The following is a 17,180-nucleotide window of genomic DNA, read 5'->3' as shown; positions in this document are numbered from 1 at the left end:
AGATTAATATTTGAGTCAGTGGGCTGGGTGGGCACCATCTAACTAGCTGCCAGCATGGCTAGAATATAAGCAGGCAGAAACATGGAAAAGAGACTGACCTAGCCTCCCAGCCTACATCTTTCTGCCTTGCTGGATGCTTCCTGCCCTTGAACATCCGACTCCAAGTTCTTCAGTTTTGGAACTCAGACTGGCTCTCCTTGCTCCTCAGCCTGCAGATGGCCTATTGTGAGACCTTGTGATAGTGTGAGTCAATACTTAATAAACTCCCCTTTATATATATATCTATATACATATCTCTTTTATATAAGTATATCCCCTTTATATATATATTCCCTATATATATATCCCTTTATATATATCTCCTTTATATATATATCCCTTTTATATATACTCCCTATATATATATACACTTTGTATATGTATTTTAATCATTTTTTGTGTATGTATACAATTATTTTATACTGAGTGGTGAAGAAATTTCTTGTGAAGTCTAAACATGGGGAAATATTAAGCTTTAAAAGAAGAAGACATTTGTTTGTCCATGAAAATACACAGCAATCTTAGAAGATTTTAAAAAATGCAATATCCATATCTTCAAATTGTTAACCAGTGCAGTATTTAGCCAGTAATTGTTTAAAGTGTTGCCAAAGGCTACTTTCTTCATTAAAAGAAATGAATTTGCAGATACTCTTATAGTATTTTGTTTTATCAAATAATTATCCACAATTAGAAAAAAAAGACTGACAAGGAAGGAAGTGCTAAAAGAATAAAAGCAACAGATGGCTATGGGGTTAAAGAGCCTTAAATTAAATTGGGAGACTAAAAGAGTTAAATACATATATTTTGTATAAATGTGTCATATGCCTAAACCATCCATACCCAGGTGTATGTGTGAGGGTGTGTGTGTGTGTGTGTGTGTGTGTGTGTGTACACACATCATATAATGCTAAACTACATAAAGGATAAAGTATATAAAGTATAAAGTATCATTATATGATGATACTTATTTAATGTGCTTATTTAATGTAATGCATATTTCATGTAAGCATCCAGCAAGGGATGAAAGCATCCAGCAAGGCAGAAAGATGTAGGCTGGGAGGCTAGGTCAGTCTCTTTTCCATGTTTCTGCCTGCTTATATTCTAGCCATGCTGGCAGCTAGTTAGATGGTGCCCACCCAGCCCACTGACTCAAATATTAATCTCCTTTGACAACACCCTCACAGACACACCCAGGATCAATACTTTGTATGCTTCAACCCAATTAAGTTGACACTCAGTATTAACCATGACACTAAGGAAACACATCTGAATGAAACATAGGAAGACAGAAAGCTGTACTAAACATCTCCACCCCTCCACTCCTTCCACACAGCTACGTGTAAGGAATCTGGCTTGGGGAACTGGACACAGGTCATCATCATCTAGCCCTGCCACATCCTCTGGGATGTTCTCCCTCCAGGCAGACCATGGCCATATTGTCTCAACAATAGTTTCAGTGGCTCTGAATATAAAGTATCCTTTAATGTTATATGATAAATGTACTTAAGTATCATATGATAAAGTCTATAAAGTACCCTTTAACATTACATGATAAATGTGCTTATTTCATGTAATGTTAAAGGACATTTGTTTCTCCATCATAATATACAGCAATCTTAGAAGACTAAATGATATAATAATAAAGTACTTAAGTACATTTATCATATAATGTTAAAGGACATAAATCCTATGGAGAGGCAATATATTGTGACCAAAGAGCTTATGCATATTTAAAAGACAAATTAAATGGAAGTCAAATAATGAAATATTTCTCAATAAAATATTGAAGAAAGTCTGTTGTACTTTGCAGAGCTTTCCAATGTGGTCCATAATACACAGAGAGACAGATGACAACATCAATAATGGATACACAAATCATGTATACTATCAAAATCAAGATCATGACTTCAGTGTGCCTATGTTGTAATACTATTGAAATTTATTTTAATGTTTTTAATTAAACTTTACAGTATCAGAGTAAGAATCTGTTTTAAAAAAATTAAGAAGACACTTCTTCAAAAATAGAGGTGTGTATATGGGCATGTGAGAGACGGGATTTAAAAAGCCAGGAAGAGTAATAGTTTATTTTGAAAGAGGAAGTTCTCTAAATAAAATATTATCCTTGTAGCAACCATAAAGAAGATTTCCCTGGAGTTATAGGTACACATTTATACTTTCTAAGGGACCAGTGATAAACATAGCCAACAATAGCACTATGGCGACAGTGCAATACCTCCCGACAAGGTTTACTTTTGCAAAACTTACATTTTCTATGGTCGTGAAGGACAAATGCTTCTTTCTTCCTAGCTGATATGTGTTATCTGTAGATAAATATGTACAATAAACAGCATATTCCTAAACCAATATGCTAATAATTATAAACATGTTAAATTAGTCTATTCATCATATCATTTTAAAACTGATTAACTGGTATTACTTTTTTAGTTCTTTTCTCATTTAAACCATAGACATTTTCTGAAAATCTAGATATAATTTTTAAAATCTGAATGTATTGGAGAAGTTGCTAATTAAAGGAATCTTTCAGATGAAGAATCCTTTTGTAAAGCAAGTTTTAAAAGTCATGCTGTTATAAAGGCATTAGCTAACTCCAGATTCTTACATATGGATTATTTTAAATGATATCTACCTTTAAAATAAAGAAAAAACTTGAGATGGAAACTTACAGAATAGATGAAAAGATAAAAAAACAATTAGTAGATAAGTTAGGTTTTAAAGAATTATGTTTTTGCTGCCTTGAATTAAGACTTTAGTAGAAGAAATCCAGAATGAAACAGAACTACAGTGAAACGAGAAAAAACAAATTTATATTGAATTTCTGTACTAGAAAACTTTTTTCCTTCCAATGCCAGAAATTGCTACTAGTTTCTTTGTAATCATATTTTCTTTTTATTTTTACTGTGATACGATTTTCAGGGAATCTTATTCTAAACTATTAACAGAAAATTAAAACGTAATTTCTGATTCTTAATTTTTAAAACTTAAAAGAGAATTTAAGGCTGGGCATGGTGGCTGGTGCCTGTAATCTCAGAACTTTGGGAGGCATAGGCAAGAGGATTGCTTGAGCCCAGCAGGAGTTGGACACCAGCCTGAGCAACATAAGGAAACGCCGTCTCTACAAAAAATAGCTGGTCATGGTGGTGCATGCCTATAGTCCTAGCTACCCAGGAGGCTAAGGTGGGAGAATTGCTCGAGCCCTGAAGGTTGAGGCTGCAGTTAAGTTAGCGATGATCATACTAGTGTCCTCCAGCCTGGGCGAGACCGTCTCAAAAAAAAAAAAAAAAAAAGAATTAATCCAAACCACCTGTTCCTGTGGCAGCTGATTATCAAGAATCAAACCAATTCAAATGTTCCCAAAGTTTTTACAGATTCAAAATCAAATTTAACTATAGTCTAAAGGGGATAATAATACAAACATAATTACCTTTGGAGTAAAATTATGAACCTTGGAAAGTGATTACTTAAGAATCCTGTAAGAAATCATATGTGTTGAAATACCACAGTCTCAGTGACAATAAGATATTTTATTTAGCTCTTCAAGGTCCTCAAATCATCATTAAAAGAAAAGATCAGTTTAATTAATCGATCGACCATTTATTCAGCTGTCACCACGTGCCAAGACTTGGCTTTAGCTGGCTACAAAATGTCTACAATTCCTATGTCCTACTCTGGAGCTGTTGGGAGTCAATGGAGAAAATTTTCACATAATTGTAACATTAAATGATATAGCCAAAAAACTTGAGAATACAAAAGTGAGGGAGGTGTTCACACACACTGTAGTATTTAACTAACACATTGTAGTTTTTAACCAATAAATCTAAAGGTAGTTGCTTTAATTCTCATTTTACAAATAACAATACTAGAAGTGGAAATCAAACAATACCCAAAATGTAGTTAGTAAGTTAGGAATTGGTGATTTACATGTAAATGTATTTGACATCAAAATTGATACAGTTACAACTCTATATATGCCATCTTGGACTTGATTAATTTTGTTTAGGATCAAAAAAATTATTATATTATAGAGAGGATGTATTAAAGACAGAGGAGCATTTGCAAAGCCACGGAAGTGTGAGGAGGAATAGTGTAGTCAAACAACGGTCAGGTAAGACATCAGATACATACAGAATTTAAGGTGCCAGGAGAAGGAATGAGCGAGAAGGGGTGAAGAATTAACCTTGACCCAAGCAGTGGAAAGAGACTGTATAAGCCATGGAAATAAGCTGCAACTTTATCCTTCAGTACATGAACAAAAGACTTCAGTAACCCTGGTGACAATTTGCAAACAGGTAACCTGTGACTTTTAATTTTAAAATTACACTTGATATTGATGAACTTCCTGTTAGGCTTGAATCCACTGTGCAAATTTGTTTCTGGGTTTTCATTTACTGTATTTACGTGAGTAACAAACTAGATATTTAAGGAGAATAGATTTAATTTATATAACTATACATGTACTTGGATGGGTAATAAAATAATTCATATGATTTTCTGTTTTAGAATGTGTAATCATTTATGTGGTCAATTTGCTGTTGATTCCCTCTTTGCTTCTACCCATATTCCTTAAACCCCTTCTCCATTTATCTGCCAAGGCTGTTCATTAATCATCTTGGTTTTTGGTATTCTAAATGATACTAAGGAGAATTAGACACTGTTTCTGCTCTCAAGCTGTCTGCAATTTTAGTGAAGGTACAATGTCTGTATTTATCATTCAAATCTGAACTGTAACGTGATAAACATCCAACTAAAACAGAAAACCTTCTTCAGGACCGAAAGAGCCTAGGAGGAAAGTAAAAGTCTCCACTCCCATTTCTTATTTACCGAGCTTTTTATTAGAAGTGTTTGCCAAGAGGTAGTAGAAAGCAGGAAACACATGGACTGTGGGACAGGCAGACCTGAATTTATTGCCTAGGGACGAAAGCAGGGGAAGGCACCTCAAATTTCTGACTGGCTTTTTTGTTTGCATGATGGAGGTACTTATATCTTCTTTTTTAGGGCTGTTATGGAGATTGAAAGAAATACACTTCCTCAAATGTCTATTAATAACGCATGCCCTTTAAATCATGTTGCTCCTTCTGGTACTCCTCTCGTCTCAAGTTCAATGAGTCCATTGCAGTGGACAAAACTGATCAAGGAAAAATATTTAATTGAAATATATTCTAAGAGCTTTATATCTTAAATTATGTCATATTTGTTGAATAATGAAAATTGTATCTCCTTCTTTAAAGTTGTTAAATGCCACAAATGATGAGAACACATGGACACATAGAGGGGAACAACAGATGCTGGGGCCTATCAGAGAGTGGAAGATGGCAGGAGGGAGAGGATCAGGAAAAACAACTAACAGAAACTAACCTTAATACTTAGCTGATGAAATAACCTGTACAACAAAACCCCCTAACATGAATTTACCTATATAACAAACCTGCACATGTACCCCTGAACTTAAAAAGTAAAAAAAATTTCAAAGCCTCACGACGAAAAATAAATCAAATAAACTGAATAAGCGGTTGATTCTTTGCAAATTTCCTACACAGCACCTTCTCCCTCCTGGAACTCACTGGTAGAGAAGACAGCAGGATTTCTCATGTGACTTTCATTATGAGAATGCATCTGCTAGGATATGAAAGTTCTTTGCACAATTTAATACTCCACTTTCTAGTCAACCATTTAAAGTCCAAGAAGAGGATAACAATAGTAAAATTTGAAGATTACATGGAAAGGCCCTTGCCCATTTCGAAGGGCTGTAGATGGGAGTCAATTTGCCATAACTGACAGTCCTGCATTCATTGCTCCAGCTGGTTATTATTTTTGAGCCTCATTACATGCATCTGACAATCAGAGGCACTTATGCAGGCCTCTCATGGCTCTCCTGTGAGAACAGATATGGGAAGTGGTTTTGTAGTTCCAGGTGTAGAGACAGAGAGCTTGAGATCCAATATGATTCATAAAAGCTGTTGGCTTTCCTCAAGACATGACTGTGGATGTGTGTGCATATATTCAACTAGCAAACATTATTTATTAAGTAATTGTGGGATTCTCTGCAACCACAGTTGTATATAGTTAACCTCAAATACATATACTCTGTCTTCACTGAGGCTTCACATCAAATACTCCAAGAAGGACACAGAACAAATAGAAAATTTACATTTTGTCCTAGTGATGAAAATGTGAATGATCATAATAACTCTTTTACAACCTTTGTCATGCACACATGACATTTTTGTACTAAAGAAGTAAATTCACTAATGGATTCTTACTACTGAAATTCTTTACTATTCTACTTTATACATGCAATATTATAATATATAAACATTAGAGGCAATATGCTCTTATTTTGGTTGAGTTGGGAAATATTGTGCTTTATATATTTGATATGTTTAAAGAAATACAGGACTTAAACTTTGAAGTTTGAAATAGCTTATACCCTCACCTCGTTTAAAATTATAAATGTAAAACAGAGTGAACCATGAAACCTTTCTAGCCAATATTCCTCTCCAGAGCAAACCACTGTTGCCAGTTTATTTTGTTTAATGTCAAGAACCCTACAATTTGAGAAGCATAGAGTAGTACATATCAACAGAGAAAAAACAGTCAGCAATATAGATTAGCAATGGATTAAGAATGAAAATAGACATACAAGCATCCTATTGAAAAATTAGAAATGATTTGATAGAGGAAATATTAAAGCCTATTTGCTGTGTAGGTAGCAACTTCACACACAGATTTCTAGACTAGACCTGTTTGACCGGCTTGGTCTCAGAGCTGCTAATGTAACCCAAGGAGACATAAGGCTAATGTAAATAAAGTAAGTAACCATTGGAAGTTCAGACTTTCCAAAGATATAGTTCAGGAAACTTAAAAAGATGGCATATGTAAGTTGAGTAAAGGAGAAAGAGAGGGAAGTAGAAAAGAGGAGAAAAAAGTTAAGCAAAAAAGGTAAGAGGAAGCTATTGAAACTTATTGAAAAACATGAGACATTAAGGCAATCATGCTTGAGTTTCTCCTCCTATTCTAATATTTACTATCCATTTGACTTTGGGCAAACTTTCAACGTTCTCTCATGGAAAATTGTAACTTCATTAAAGAATGCTATGCAGATAATAAGCAAGGTACCTGGCAAATACACGATCTATTTTCTATTACAAACATCAGTTATGACTAAATAATAAGACAATTTTTAACCTCTGAAGGATTGATATTCTATGGTTAGGGTAGAGTTTATTTACATGACTCATCTGTATCATAGGCAAAAATCTGTTTTCTTTAAATTTGAAATAAGATAATGTATAGCTGCAGAAACTCCTGAAGAAAAGTATGTAACTCAAAATCGGTGCTAGAGTTTTAAGTTAAATAGCATTCCTCAGGACCATTAAAAACATAAAATATTAAAAATATGCCTACTACACCTTGGCAGGCAGAGACACTTCAGTGTGTAAGACACTGCACCACTTCTAAAACATCTTAATAAAAGTGATCCTAAGTATTTTAGTTTGGCTGTTTGTCTAAAACATTTTGCTGGGTGCAAACATTGTAATTAGTGCTCTCTAAATTTAGTTGTGCCATTACTCCTGTAGATCCATTTAGTGTCCCCTTACCAAAAACAGCGTTCTCAATTAGTTGTTGTTTTCCGCTTGTAAGGACAGTCAAAGCTGACGTCTTAAAAAAGTGGCAGTGCCCAGCAATGTTTCTTAGGCACGTCTTTTTTCGTCAAGGTGTTTTAAGCAGTGTGGGGAAATGTGGACAGAGACTAATCTTAGGGGCTTCTATTATCACTGTTAAAATTCCATTCTGTGGCCTAAGTCTCTGGCCAGCATGAGCACTGTGTCCTTGCGCTTGAATCTATCTTGGCTAAAGCCTATCAGTATTTTTATGATTCATTTTGAGGTGTGGCCAACTGTAAACGTCTCAGAGCTAAGCAAATACCATTAAATCTCAGGAGCACATTGAAAAGAGGTTTATTTGGGCAACATTGAGGGAATTTCGGCACAAATTTCATGGACTGTGATTTAAATCTAAGCTATTTGTCAAGGCCTCCAAACCCCCGAATGTGTAACAGATTGAGCTAATTCATTGGTGTTTGTAAATTGAGTTTGGAATTAAGCTCCTTTGTAAACACACCATATGTGATGCATTTCATCTTGCAACTCTTTATCGTGGTCTTCTCAAACTTAAAATGTATAAACAAATTCCATCTTACGTGAATGTGTTGATCAATTTCTAGCAGCTCATTTCTAAATTAATAATTACATAATGTAATCCCCACGCTCTTCTAATGATTTATTCTTCTCCCTGCTTAATATATAAATGCTGAATGAGATATCACTAGGAGGATAATAGTGCAGAGCATATAACCTGGATCTTACTGAGTTTCAGAAGTATTTCAGAGAAGCACGCATAGTGCTTATTCACGGATTTTAATACTGTAAGTTTTTGGGGGGTTAAATTCCTTATTACAAATTTATGTCAAGGATCTTCTCACACATCATCACAAAAAAATAATTTTAACTGTTACTATACTAAGTTTTTGAAGTTTGGAGATAATATTGGCCCCGGAATAGTATTTCTGAACTCTTTAAATTTGCATTATTTGACTTGATCCCTTCGTTTCTTGACTATGCAGCATGAGTCTGAAACACGTTTATGTTTACTGAACACAAGAGGTGGGCCCTAGACACATAAAAGATGCGTCTCACATCTTCCGCCTACCTGAGATTTCATTCGACTTTCCCACCGAGCAATGATTTTGCACCCCCAGAGGTGTTTTCTATGATACAGTTTGTAAGAATTTAATGATTCTGTTTCATTATGTGAAGAAAATTGTCAGGTATAAGGTGGAGAGATTACACTCCACGTTCCTTCTGTAGAGTGACATCTGCTGGGCTGTGGGCCACAGTGATTTTAAGCAAGTACCTGCTTGTTTTATGAGATCAAAGCTCATTTCTTCCGATGTTTACACATCTAGTTTATTGTGGTCCAGAGAAGTAATTTTCACTTAAACACCAAAGTCTGTTCCAGAGTTTAACGAGTGTACCTGAAAGTAATGCTGGAAATATACCTCTGATATATTTCTGTAGATGTGTGGTTATGGCAATCTGTTGGCATAACTCAGAACAGCCTCTCAACATAGAATTGTGAAATAATTTCTTCGTGTAATTATGTTTGGGAGTATGGTGGGGGGAAACGTACTGGGTATGAGTCAATGTGGAGGGGTCAGCAGAATTACTGCCTTCAGGGCATTAAGGAAACTCAATAGGAAACAATACCCATTAAAAGGATACACTTGTGCAACAAGATGGTCGTTTATCTTGACCTGTTTCAGAAAATACTCGGCAGAGGCCAGGCACGGTGGCTCACGCCTGTAATCCCAGCACTCTGGGAGGCCCAGGCGGGTGGATCACTAGGTCAAGAGATCCAGACCATCCTGGCCAACATGGTGAAACCCTGTCTCTACTAAAAATACAAAAATTAGCTGGGCGTGGTGGTGGGAGCCTGTAGTCTCAGCTATTCGGGAGGCTGAGGCAGGAGAATCGCTTGAACCCGGGGAGGCGGAGGTTACAGTGAGCCGTGATCACGCCACTGCACTCCAGCCTGGTGACAGAGCGAGACTCCGTCTCTAAAAAAAACAAAACAAAAAACAACAACAATAAAACACGCAGCAGAATAAGGACAAAACTCACGTCCTTTTAAAAACGCATCTCTTTGCCTTAAAAGGCTGCAGTGATCCTTCCTTGGCAAAAATAAAAAAAATAAAAAAACCACAACTGCTTTGCACTTTGATATTTACGGCCAGGCAAAGCCTGTGTGAGTCTTCCAAGAGCCGCCGGCAACAAAAAGCGTAGAGCACACCCTGTAAGTTGCTCACTCCGCCGCGGACTGCGAAAGGAGCAGAGTTTCGTCGCCCACGCCTGCGGCGCCGGCATTCTTGCGTCTGGGCCTACGCGCTCTCCGCTCCGCCCCGCCCGGCCCGCCCGCGGCTCCTTGCACTCCTCGCCACGGCGCGATCCCGCGCCTGAGCGGCCTCGCTGGACCCGCGCCGCAGATGCCGGCCCGGGGGTACGCGCGGCGGATGATGCTGAGCCTGCTCGGCGGCCCGCGCCGACAGCAACAGCTGGAGCCGCGCGCTGCGGCCGCTGTAATCGGACACCAAGAGCGCTCGCCCCAGGCGTCCGGCCACTTTCCATTCACTCCGAGGTGCTTGATTGAGCGACGCGGAGAAGAGATCCGGGTGCCGCGGCACTGCAGCGCTGAGATTCCTTTACAAAGAAACTCAGAGGACCGGGAAGAAAGAATTTCACCTTTGGGACGTGCTAGAAAATAAGGTCGTCTGGGAAAAGGACTGGAGACACAAGCGGATCCAACCCCGGTAGCAAATTGATGACTTTTCCGTGCTGATTTCTTCCAACCTCGGTAAGCTAAATTGGTCGTTTTCCGCGTTACAAATTTAGCAAAGTATAACTTTTTTGGCCTGTATATTGACTTTTCATACATTGGTGTGCTCAAGCCTGGACATTTTCTTAAGAGCACACGCGGTTTGTCAGGGAAGCTTTCCCCTTGCTGAGAGTCCAGCTCGAGTTGTTTCTTTAGGCGGTGACACCTGCGGAGAGTTTCAAGTTGAGTATTACAGTGCCTTGCAAGGCAAAATTGCTCCAGAGGATACAAGAGAATTCTTTTCTTATGTGTTACTAGTTTGCGATCAGCAGAAGTGAAAACACCAAGAGGAACGTCTGTGTCTGAGTTAAAGGGAAGAACTTGTAAGATACTGTTGGGGAGGCGGGGGCATATTTAAGACACTTGGCTTTCGGTCTCTCACTCCTCATCACTTAGGTAGAATGTAAATCAAATTGCCCTGTAGACTATCTTCGTTTCACCTGCCATTGTGTCTCCAGTATTCTTTGCAATTGGTTGTATATGTACCTTTGGGAGAAACATGTAAGGTAAGATACCAATATGGAAAAAAAAAAAAAAGTTTAAATAATATCAACTTGCTCAGTAAACATAACAAAGGTTAGGCATATTAATAGCTTTTTTCTTTTGGCTTTAACTATAAAGTCAACAGAACCAAGGGGCAAATTACTAAGGGAAAGTCACCCATAAAATCAGTTTTCTTCTAAGTTAATTTAGGGATGACAGGGTGAAGAGGTTGTGGAAGCAGGAAGAAACTGTTTCTTTTGAAAATTACCAACACAAACATCTCTAGAGTTTCCTCCATCTGTGTGGTAAAAGAAGCGTACAATTTCATTTCTAACTCTCTTATGCACCACCTAGGAAATCTACTTACAATTTTTCTTTAAAATTGCGTATTCCGTTTAATTCTTCCTTGTATTCTGTATTAATGAAGCTGTCTTTTTCAGTTGTTAGTGGCTTTTACAAAGAAATTAATAATTTTGACTATGAAATTTTAATTTGAAAGCCAAATAATGAAGATCAGCATTGTTGTAACCTGTAAAAATAAATTTCTTTATTGGACTGTCGGGTCATTTTATTGTATAATTATGGTAGAAGCAAAATGATTGTGTTTCTTTGATGCTCCTGAGTTTATTTTACATGATGTAGCCACTAGAGCTCCTGTAGGTTTATGGTAACACATTATCTGGCTTTGGGATTTGGATATTAGTTAATAGCATGTACCAATTTTATATCTATAGTTTCAAGCAGTGACACCTGTCTCTTTGATTTATCTTTGGGAATTTTGACAGCCCACTTTCTGGTGGATTTATTTAAAATATGCATTGGTGGATACATGGCTCACTGGATTGCTCACTGCTAGGTCACTGGTTTGAATTTAGCACAAGTCCGTGGTTACCTCATCTGCATCATTTAACAACTGCTTCTTGGTCATCTGGATAAAATGGCAGATAACTGATTCCAGTGACTTTAGTGATCAAAGATTGAGGACACATAGATTTATGTAAGGAAACACCATTTCAGAGACAATTACTCCAAAAGAGCTAATGACTATAGAAGTGAGTAGGTACACATGAATGCTCATATGAGATTTTGCTACTGCTATTACATTAGTTGGGGAAAGAGTTCTCATCCAGTCATAATCTATTAGCACAATGCTATTCAAGTCTTTTTAATGTAATGGATTTCTAAAGAGAAGATCCGTTAAAATATTGGGCTTTCCTTTGGGTATCAGTGTTTTTCCTCGCTGCTTTGTTCTGTTTTGATGGTAGCATCAATTTACTGGAAGATGAAAGTTTCTCTTGTTGGAAAGACTTCCCCACACAAATGAATGAAATCCACATTTTCACATCTGAGAAGCAAAGACAGAGCACCTCCTACTGTTGGCATTACTGTAAAAGTTCAGATGGTTCTTTTGTGAATAGGGTGTTTTGTCTAGATTGCTGGTTTTTCCTACTCCTAAAATGTGAAATGAGATATAACAAACCTGTTCTCTCTCTCTTAAAGGTATTTTCCCTTGGATATTAACTTGCATATCTGAAGAAATGGCATTCCGGAAAATTTGCGTGTTGGTTGGAGTATTTATTTGTTCTATCTGTGTAAAAGGATCTTCCCAGCCCCAAGCAAGAGTTTATTTAACATTTGATGGTAAGAGAGTTGATAAACACTCTGGGAAAAAATGTTATTTTAAGTTTTGTTTTCTTCCTTATCCAGATTCAAAATTAAGAGTATAAAATATTACTGGATATTAATTTTAAAATATTTTGGGCTGCTTTTGGAGGACAGTAGCTATTTTAAGTGATTCGTTAATAGACAAAAACCCTCTGTTGGGTCTGAGGCAATATTTATGAAAATGCTTATAGTAGATGTTGCTTTTTATAAAATAATTCTTCTGTGCTTGTCTGTGTACTCATGAGGGAGATGGGCACAAGCTCAAAGCCTAGCATCTTTGATCTTACTCTTCACCTGGTAATGTTAAGAAATTGCCCCTTTGTGCTAATCCTCAGCAGCAGAAAGAGCTATGCAGGTTCAATTACTAAAAAATTCTCCCAATTAATTTTTTGGGCATCCGTCTCAAAACTAGTTACTCCGTGTATTGTTCTAATGGTGTTTCTTCTTTTTCCACAAGGATTTCCTGAGATTGGCATAGTCCCCTAATTAATTGAAAAGGACCTAAAAGAATAATTGGAAATATGCTTTTGATTGTTGTTATATACAAATGTCCTCAGAAGCTTAGGGAAATGGGTGTGATTTCAGATTTTCACATACATAAAAGGTGCAAGGTCTTCTGCGGGAATGGTTTGCATGAGCTTTAATGTATGTAGTTCAAAGGACTTACAGATGAATGAATGTGGTTAGTCGAGTAACCCATACTAATTGGACAGATGGAGCAAGACATGGAGAGGAACACCATCCTGCCAATCAAGGTCATTTATAATTTTATTACTTCTTTCAACTCTGTCTGCATAAACTTTAGTGTCATTTCAAATATTTTTCTTTCATTTGATAAACAATATACTCTCAGACCTTCCTATAGCAGGGTGTCTCTGAAACTCTTTGTGGTTTCAAATTCCTTTTTTTTTTTGAGACAGAGTCTCACTCTGTCACCAGGCCGGAGTGCAGTGGCGCGATCTCGGCTCACTGCAATCTCCACCTCCCAGGTTCAAGCCATTCTCCTTCCTCAGCCTCCCCAGTAGCTGGGATTACAGGCGCCCGCCACCACACCGAGATAATTTTTGTATTTTTAGTAGAGACGGGGTTTCGCCATGTTGGCCAGGATGGTCTCGACCTCCTGACCTTGTGATCCGCCTGCCTCGACCTCCCAAAGTGCTGAGATTACAGGTGTGAGCCACCACGCCCGGCCTCAAATTTCGAATAGCAGAATGATTAAAACTTACCAGTCAAATGGCTGTCTTTTTTTTTCTTTTTAAGTCACCAGTGCTTTCCCCACAGTTGTCATAAGCACCAAAGGAGCCATATTTGGGACTTAGAGTGTGTGAGTTTCTAATTGCTTCCTTAGCCTCCATGCCAGGCATTTCCCCTTAAAACCCATAGCCATGCAGTTAAGTTGTGAAGAATGGAAAGACAACCCTTTGAAGTATCCTTTTTAGCCCCTTAATTACTAAAGCATCTTATGTACTACCCACATTTTTTCTCCCAAATTGAGAACTATGAAATACCTTTTCAAATAAAAGAGAAAGGGAATTAAGAAGTAGTGCAATTTCCCCTCTATTTTCTATATTTTTCCTAGTATATGTAGAGATGGAGTGATCTAATAGAGGTCTCTACCTGCTCTCTTTTCCATTACATGAAAATTAATCCAAATTAATGTAAATATTAACAAAAAGGATGTCACTAGAGATAATGAACCAATTCTGTATTTGAAAAGGCAATTAGAATTCATATTTTACAGAAGGAAATTACATAGTATAATCTTTTAGAACCAAACTTCAGAACTACGTAAGACAGTGACAGCTCTGCTATACAGTGACTAGAAGTAATGATGGGATTTAAAAAAATATATGCCTAATATTTTTAATGCTCTCGAACTCAAAACAGATTCTTGCAGAATAAGACTTGCCTTAACTTGAAACTTATGTAGAATATGACATGATGAATTGTTGATCTCCAAGTTCTATAATTCCTGATATTTTGTTCTTCTCAAGTGTATTACTGGTACTCTTAGGAAGTGAGAGAAAAACAGAGCAAATAATAAGAGAGAGAGAAAATCACTTATTTTGAATACTGTTTAAAAGAGATGTATCAACAGTGAAAATACATCTAATAAAATTCCACAATTTCTAGCTCAATAATTTTAAACATTCCTACAATGAACTACGTAGGCAAGGTATATGAAAAGTATCAGGCAAAAACAGTTGTCAAAATGTACGAATTTTAAACCTTGGTACAATACAGTTTTCTTAGGAGATTTCACAGTGTACCTGCTTGACCTGCTTCTTCCAAATTTATTATTATTTCAAGTTTCTTGTTAGTCAAATGATTACTCATCTGAGTATTGTACCAAGTAGGTTTTTAAGTTTCCTCCAAAGCAGTTTATTCTCAACATCAAAATATAGAGCTTTGTATGAGGTTAACGTATTTAAGAATGTATATTTAAATACTTATGACATATACTTTTATTTCATATTTCTAAATTTCTATTACTGTTTTCCAATAAATCAGCAACTGAACGGTGTTTTGCGAAGTTCAGATAGTTTCAAGTTGTATCAGACAGGTCATTTGCATTACTTGTTTTATATCTCTAAGTACCTTTAGATTCTCTCGTAATTAGTAATTACTTTACCTACTGGCTCTTTTGTCTTGAATTCTCCATCACTATAACTTGGTCCTTTGCCTGTCTCTCTCTGGGTGGAACTTGAGAAGAAACCACTCAGTCTTGTGTTACTTCAGGTGCAATAAGCATCATAGTCAATTTTAAGGTGTGTAGAACAATGAGTCTCTTCTCCCATTCATGTTCCATCCCTTTTTCTTGTGGTGAAATAATGGAGTGATAACATTTGTAAAACAGTGATTTACAGATTCGTCTTCCCTGTTGATCTAGGGCAAGGTCAACCAGATGGTCAGCAGTCCTGTGGGAGAGTGTACTTCGGATGTTATTAATTAGTTACATTTGTGCTACTTAAATCTTCTATGTTGAGACCTGTGACTTCTAATAGATATTTTCTTTTGTAATTTGTCTAACTCTTATTTTATGCCAAATAGCTTTGCAAATGAATATGAGGTTCACACAAATGCTTTAGTATAAGTTTTTCCTTAGTTAATATTGGCCAATCTTCCAGCCCATGGCTGATTTTCACATTTGCGTATGCATGGCAATGGTTTAAAAACAGAAAACTGACGGTGAGTTTTGAATTGGAAATAGGTATTTTATGAGTAAGCACTAGACTTGCATAGGATTACCTGTTTCTTTCTTTCTTTCTCTCTCTCTCTCTCTCTCTCTCTCTCTCTTTCTTTCTTTCTTTCTTTCTCTTTCTTTTCTCTTTTTCTCTCTTTCTTTCTCTCTTTTTTTTTTTGAGACAGAGTCTCACTCTGTCTCCCAGGCTGGAGTCCAATGGTGAGATATCGGCTGACTGCTACCTCCACCTCCTAGGTTCAAACAATTCTCCTGCCTCAGCCTCCCAAGTCGCTGGGATTACAGGTGCGCAACACCATGGCTGGCTAATTTTTGTACTTTTAGTAGAGACTGGATTTCACCATGTTGGCCTGGCTGGTCTTGAACTCCTGACCTCAGGTGATCCGCCTGTCTCAGCCTCCCCAAGTGTTGGGGTTACAGGTGTGAGCCACTGTGCCTGGCCCTGTTTTTTTTTTTTTAATTTATTTACTTAGTGATTCATTTTCCCTTTTGTCTGTGCTGAATTTTTACTAATAAAGCTGCCAAGTCTGCAGGTCTTTGATAGTACATAAATGAAAGACTATGGAGTTGTATAAAACATCTTTTAAAATCACTTTCAACAAATAACCCCTGTGAACTAATGAACTAAGCCCCAAAGCTGATGAATTGTTATTGGGCCATAAACTCAAAATATTAAATTGCCTCTTTATGAGCTCTGGTAGCATTAGCATTACAAGGCACATTTGTTGAAATAGTTTGTGTTGTGGTTGCCCAAGAAATGCAAAGAAAAACAATTGTTCCTGATTTCTCCGTTAATCTTGGAAGATGCTTACTCTGGCTGTATTGAATCTTCTCAGTTTGTGTTACTAAGAAGTATTTAGTTCTCAGCTGTGTGTTACAGCATTTTCCTTCTCTCTCTTTTTTTTTTGGAGATGGAGTCTCGCACTGTTGCCCAGGCTGGAGTGCAGTGGCGTGATCTCGGCTCACTACAAGCTCTGCCTCCTGTTCACGCCATTCTCCTGCCTCAGCCTCCCGAGTAACTGGGACTACAGGCACCCACCACCACTACAGGCTAATTTTTTGTATTTTGAATAGAGATGGGGTTTCACCATATTAGCCAGGATGGTCTCGATCTCCTGACCTCATGATCCTCCCGCCTCAGCCTCCCTAAGTACTGGGATTACGGGCGTGAGCCACTGCGCCTGGCCGTGGCATTTTCTTTTAAGTCTCCTTATGATGGTTTCAATTAAATGTCACTGAAATATCTTGAAGCACGCATGAGTGTTTTAGTAAACCCAAACTCAAGGGGTGCCCTGTGAATAAAAAGTTCCCTCTACTCTTCCCCTTGAGAGAGTTTAATTGA

At 37.3% G+C, this 17,180-nt stretch overlaps 1 protein-coding gene across 1 annotated transcript in view; it reads left to right on the top strand.

Annotated features, from left to right (window-relative positions):
- Positions 1 to 12,476: 12,476 nt before the first annotated feature.
- The window catches only part of SEMA3C (semaphorin 3C), a 184,454-nt gene continuing 179,750 nt past the window's right edge, over positions 12,477 to 17,180 (top strand). Inside the window, exon 1 of the mRNA XM_017880432.1 lies at positions 12,477 to 12,612. Within this exon, the coding sequence (XP_017735921.1) occupies positions 12,510 to 12,612 (103 nt within the window). The 5' untranslated portion in view covers positions 12,477 to 12,509. The remainder of the gene's footprint in view (positions 12,613 to 17,180) is intronic.

Source organism: Rhinopithecus bieti, unplaced genomic scaffold (genome assembly GCF_001698545.2).
Source record: "Rhinopithecus bieti isolate Rb0 unplaced genomic scaffold, ASM169854v2 scaffold_11291, whole genome shotgun sequence".
In the NCBI taxonomy this organism is placed as follows: domain Eukaryota; kingdom Metazoa; phylum Chordata; class Mammalia; order Primates; family Cercopithecidae; genus Rhinopithecus; species Rhinopithecus bieti.
This window is presented reverse-complemented; position numbering and strand designations above follow the sequence as displayed.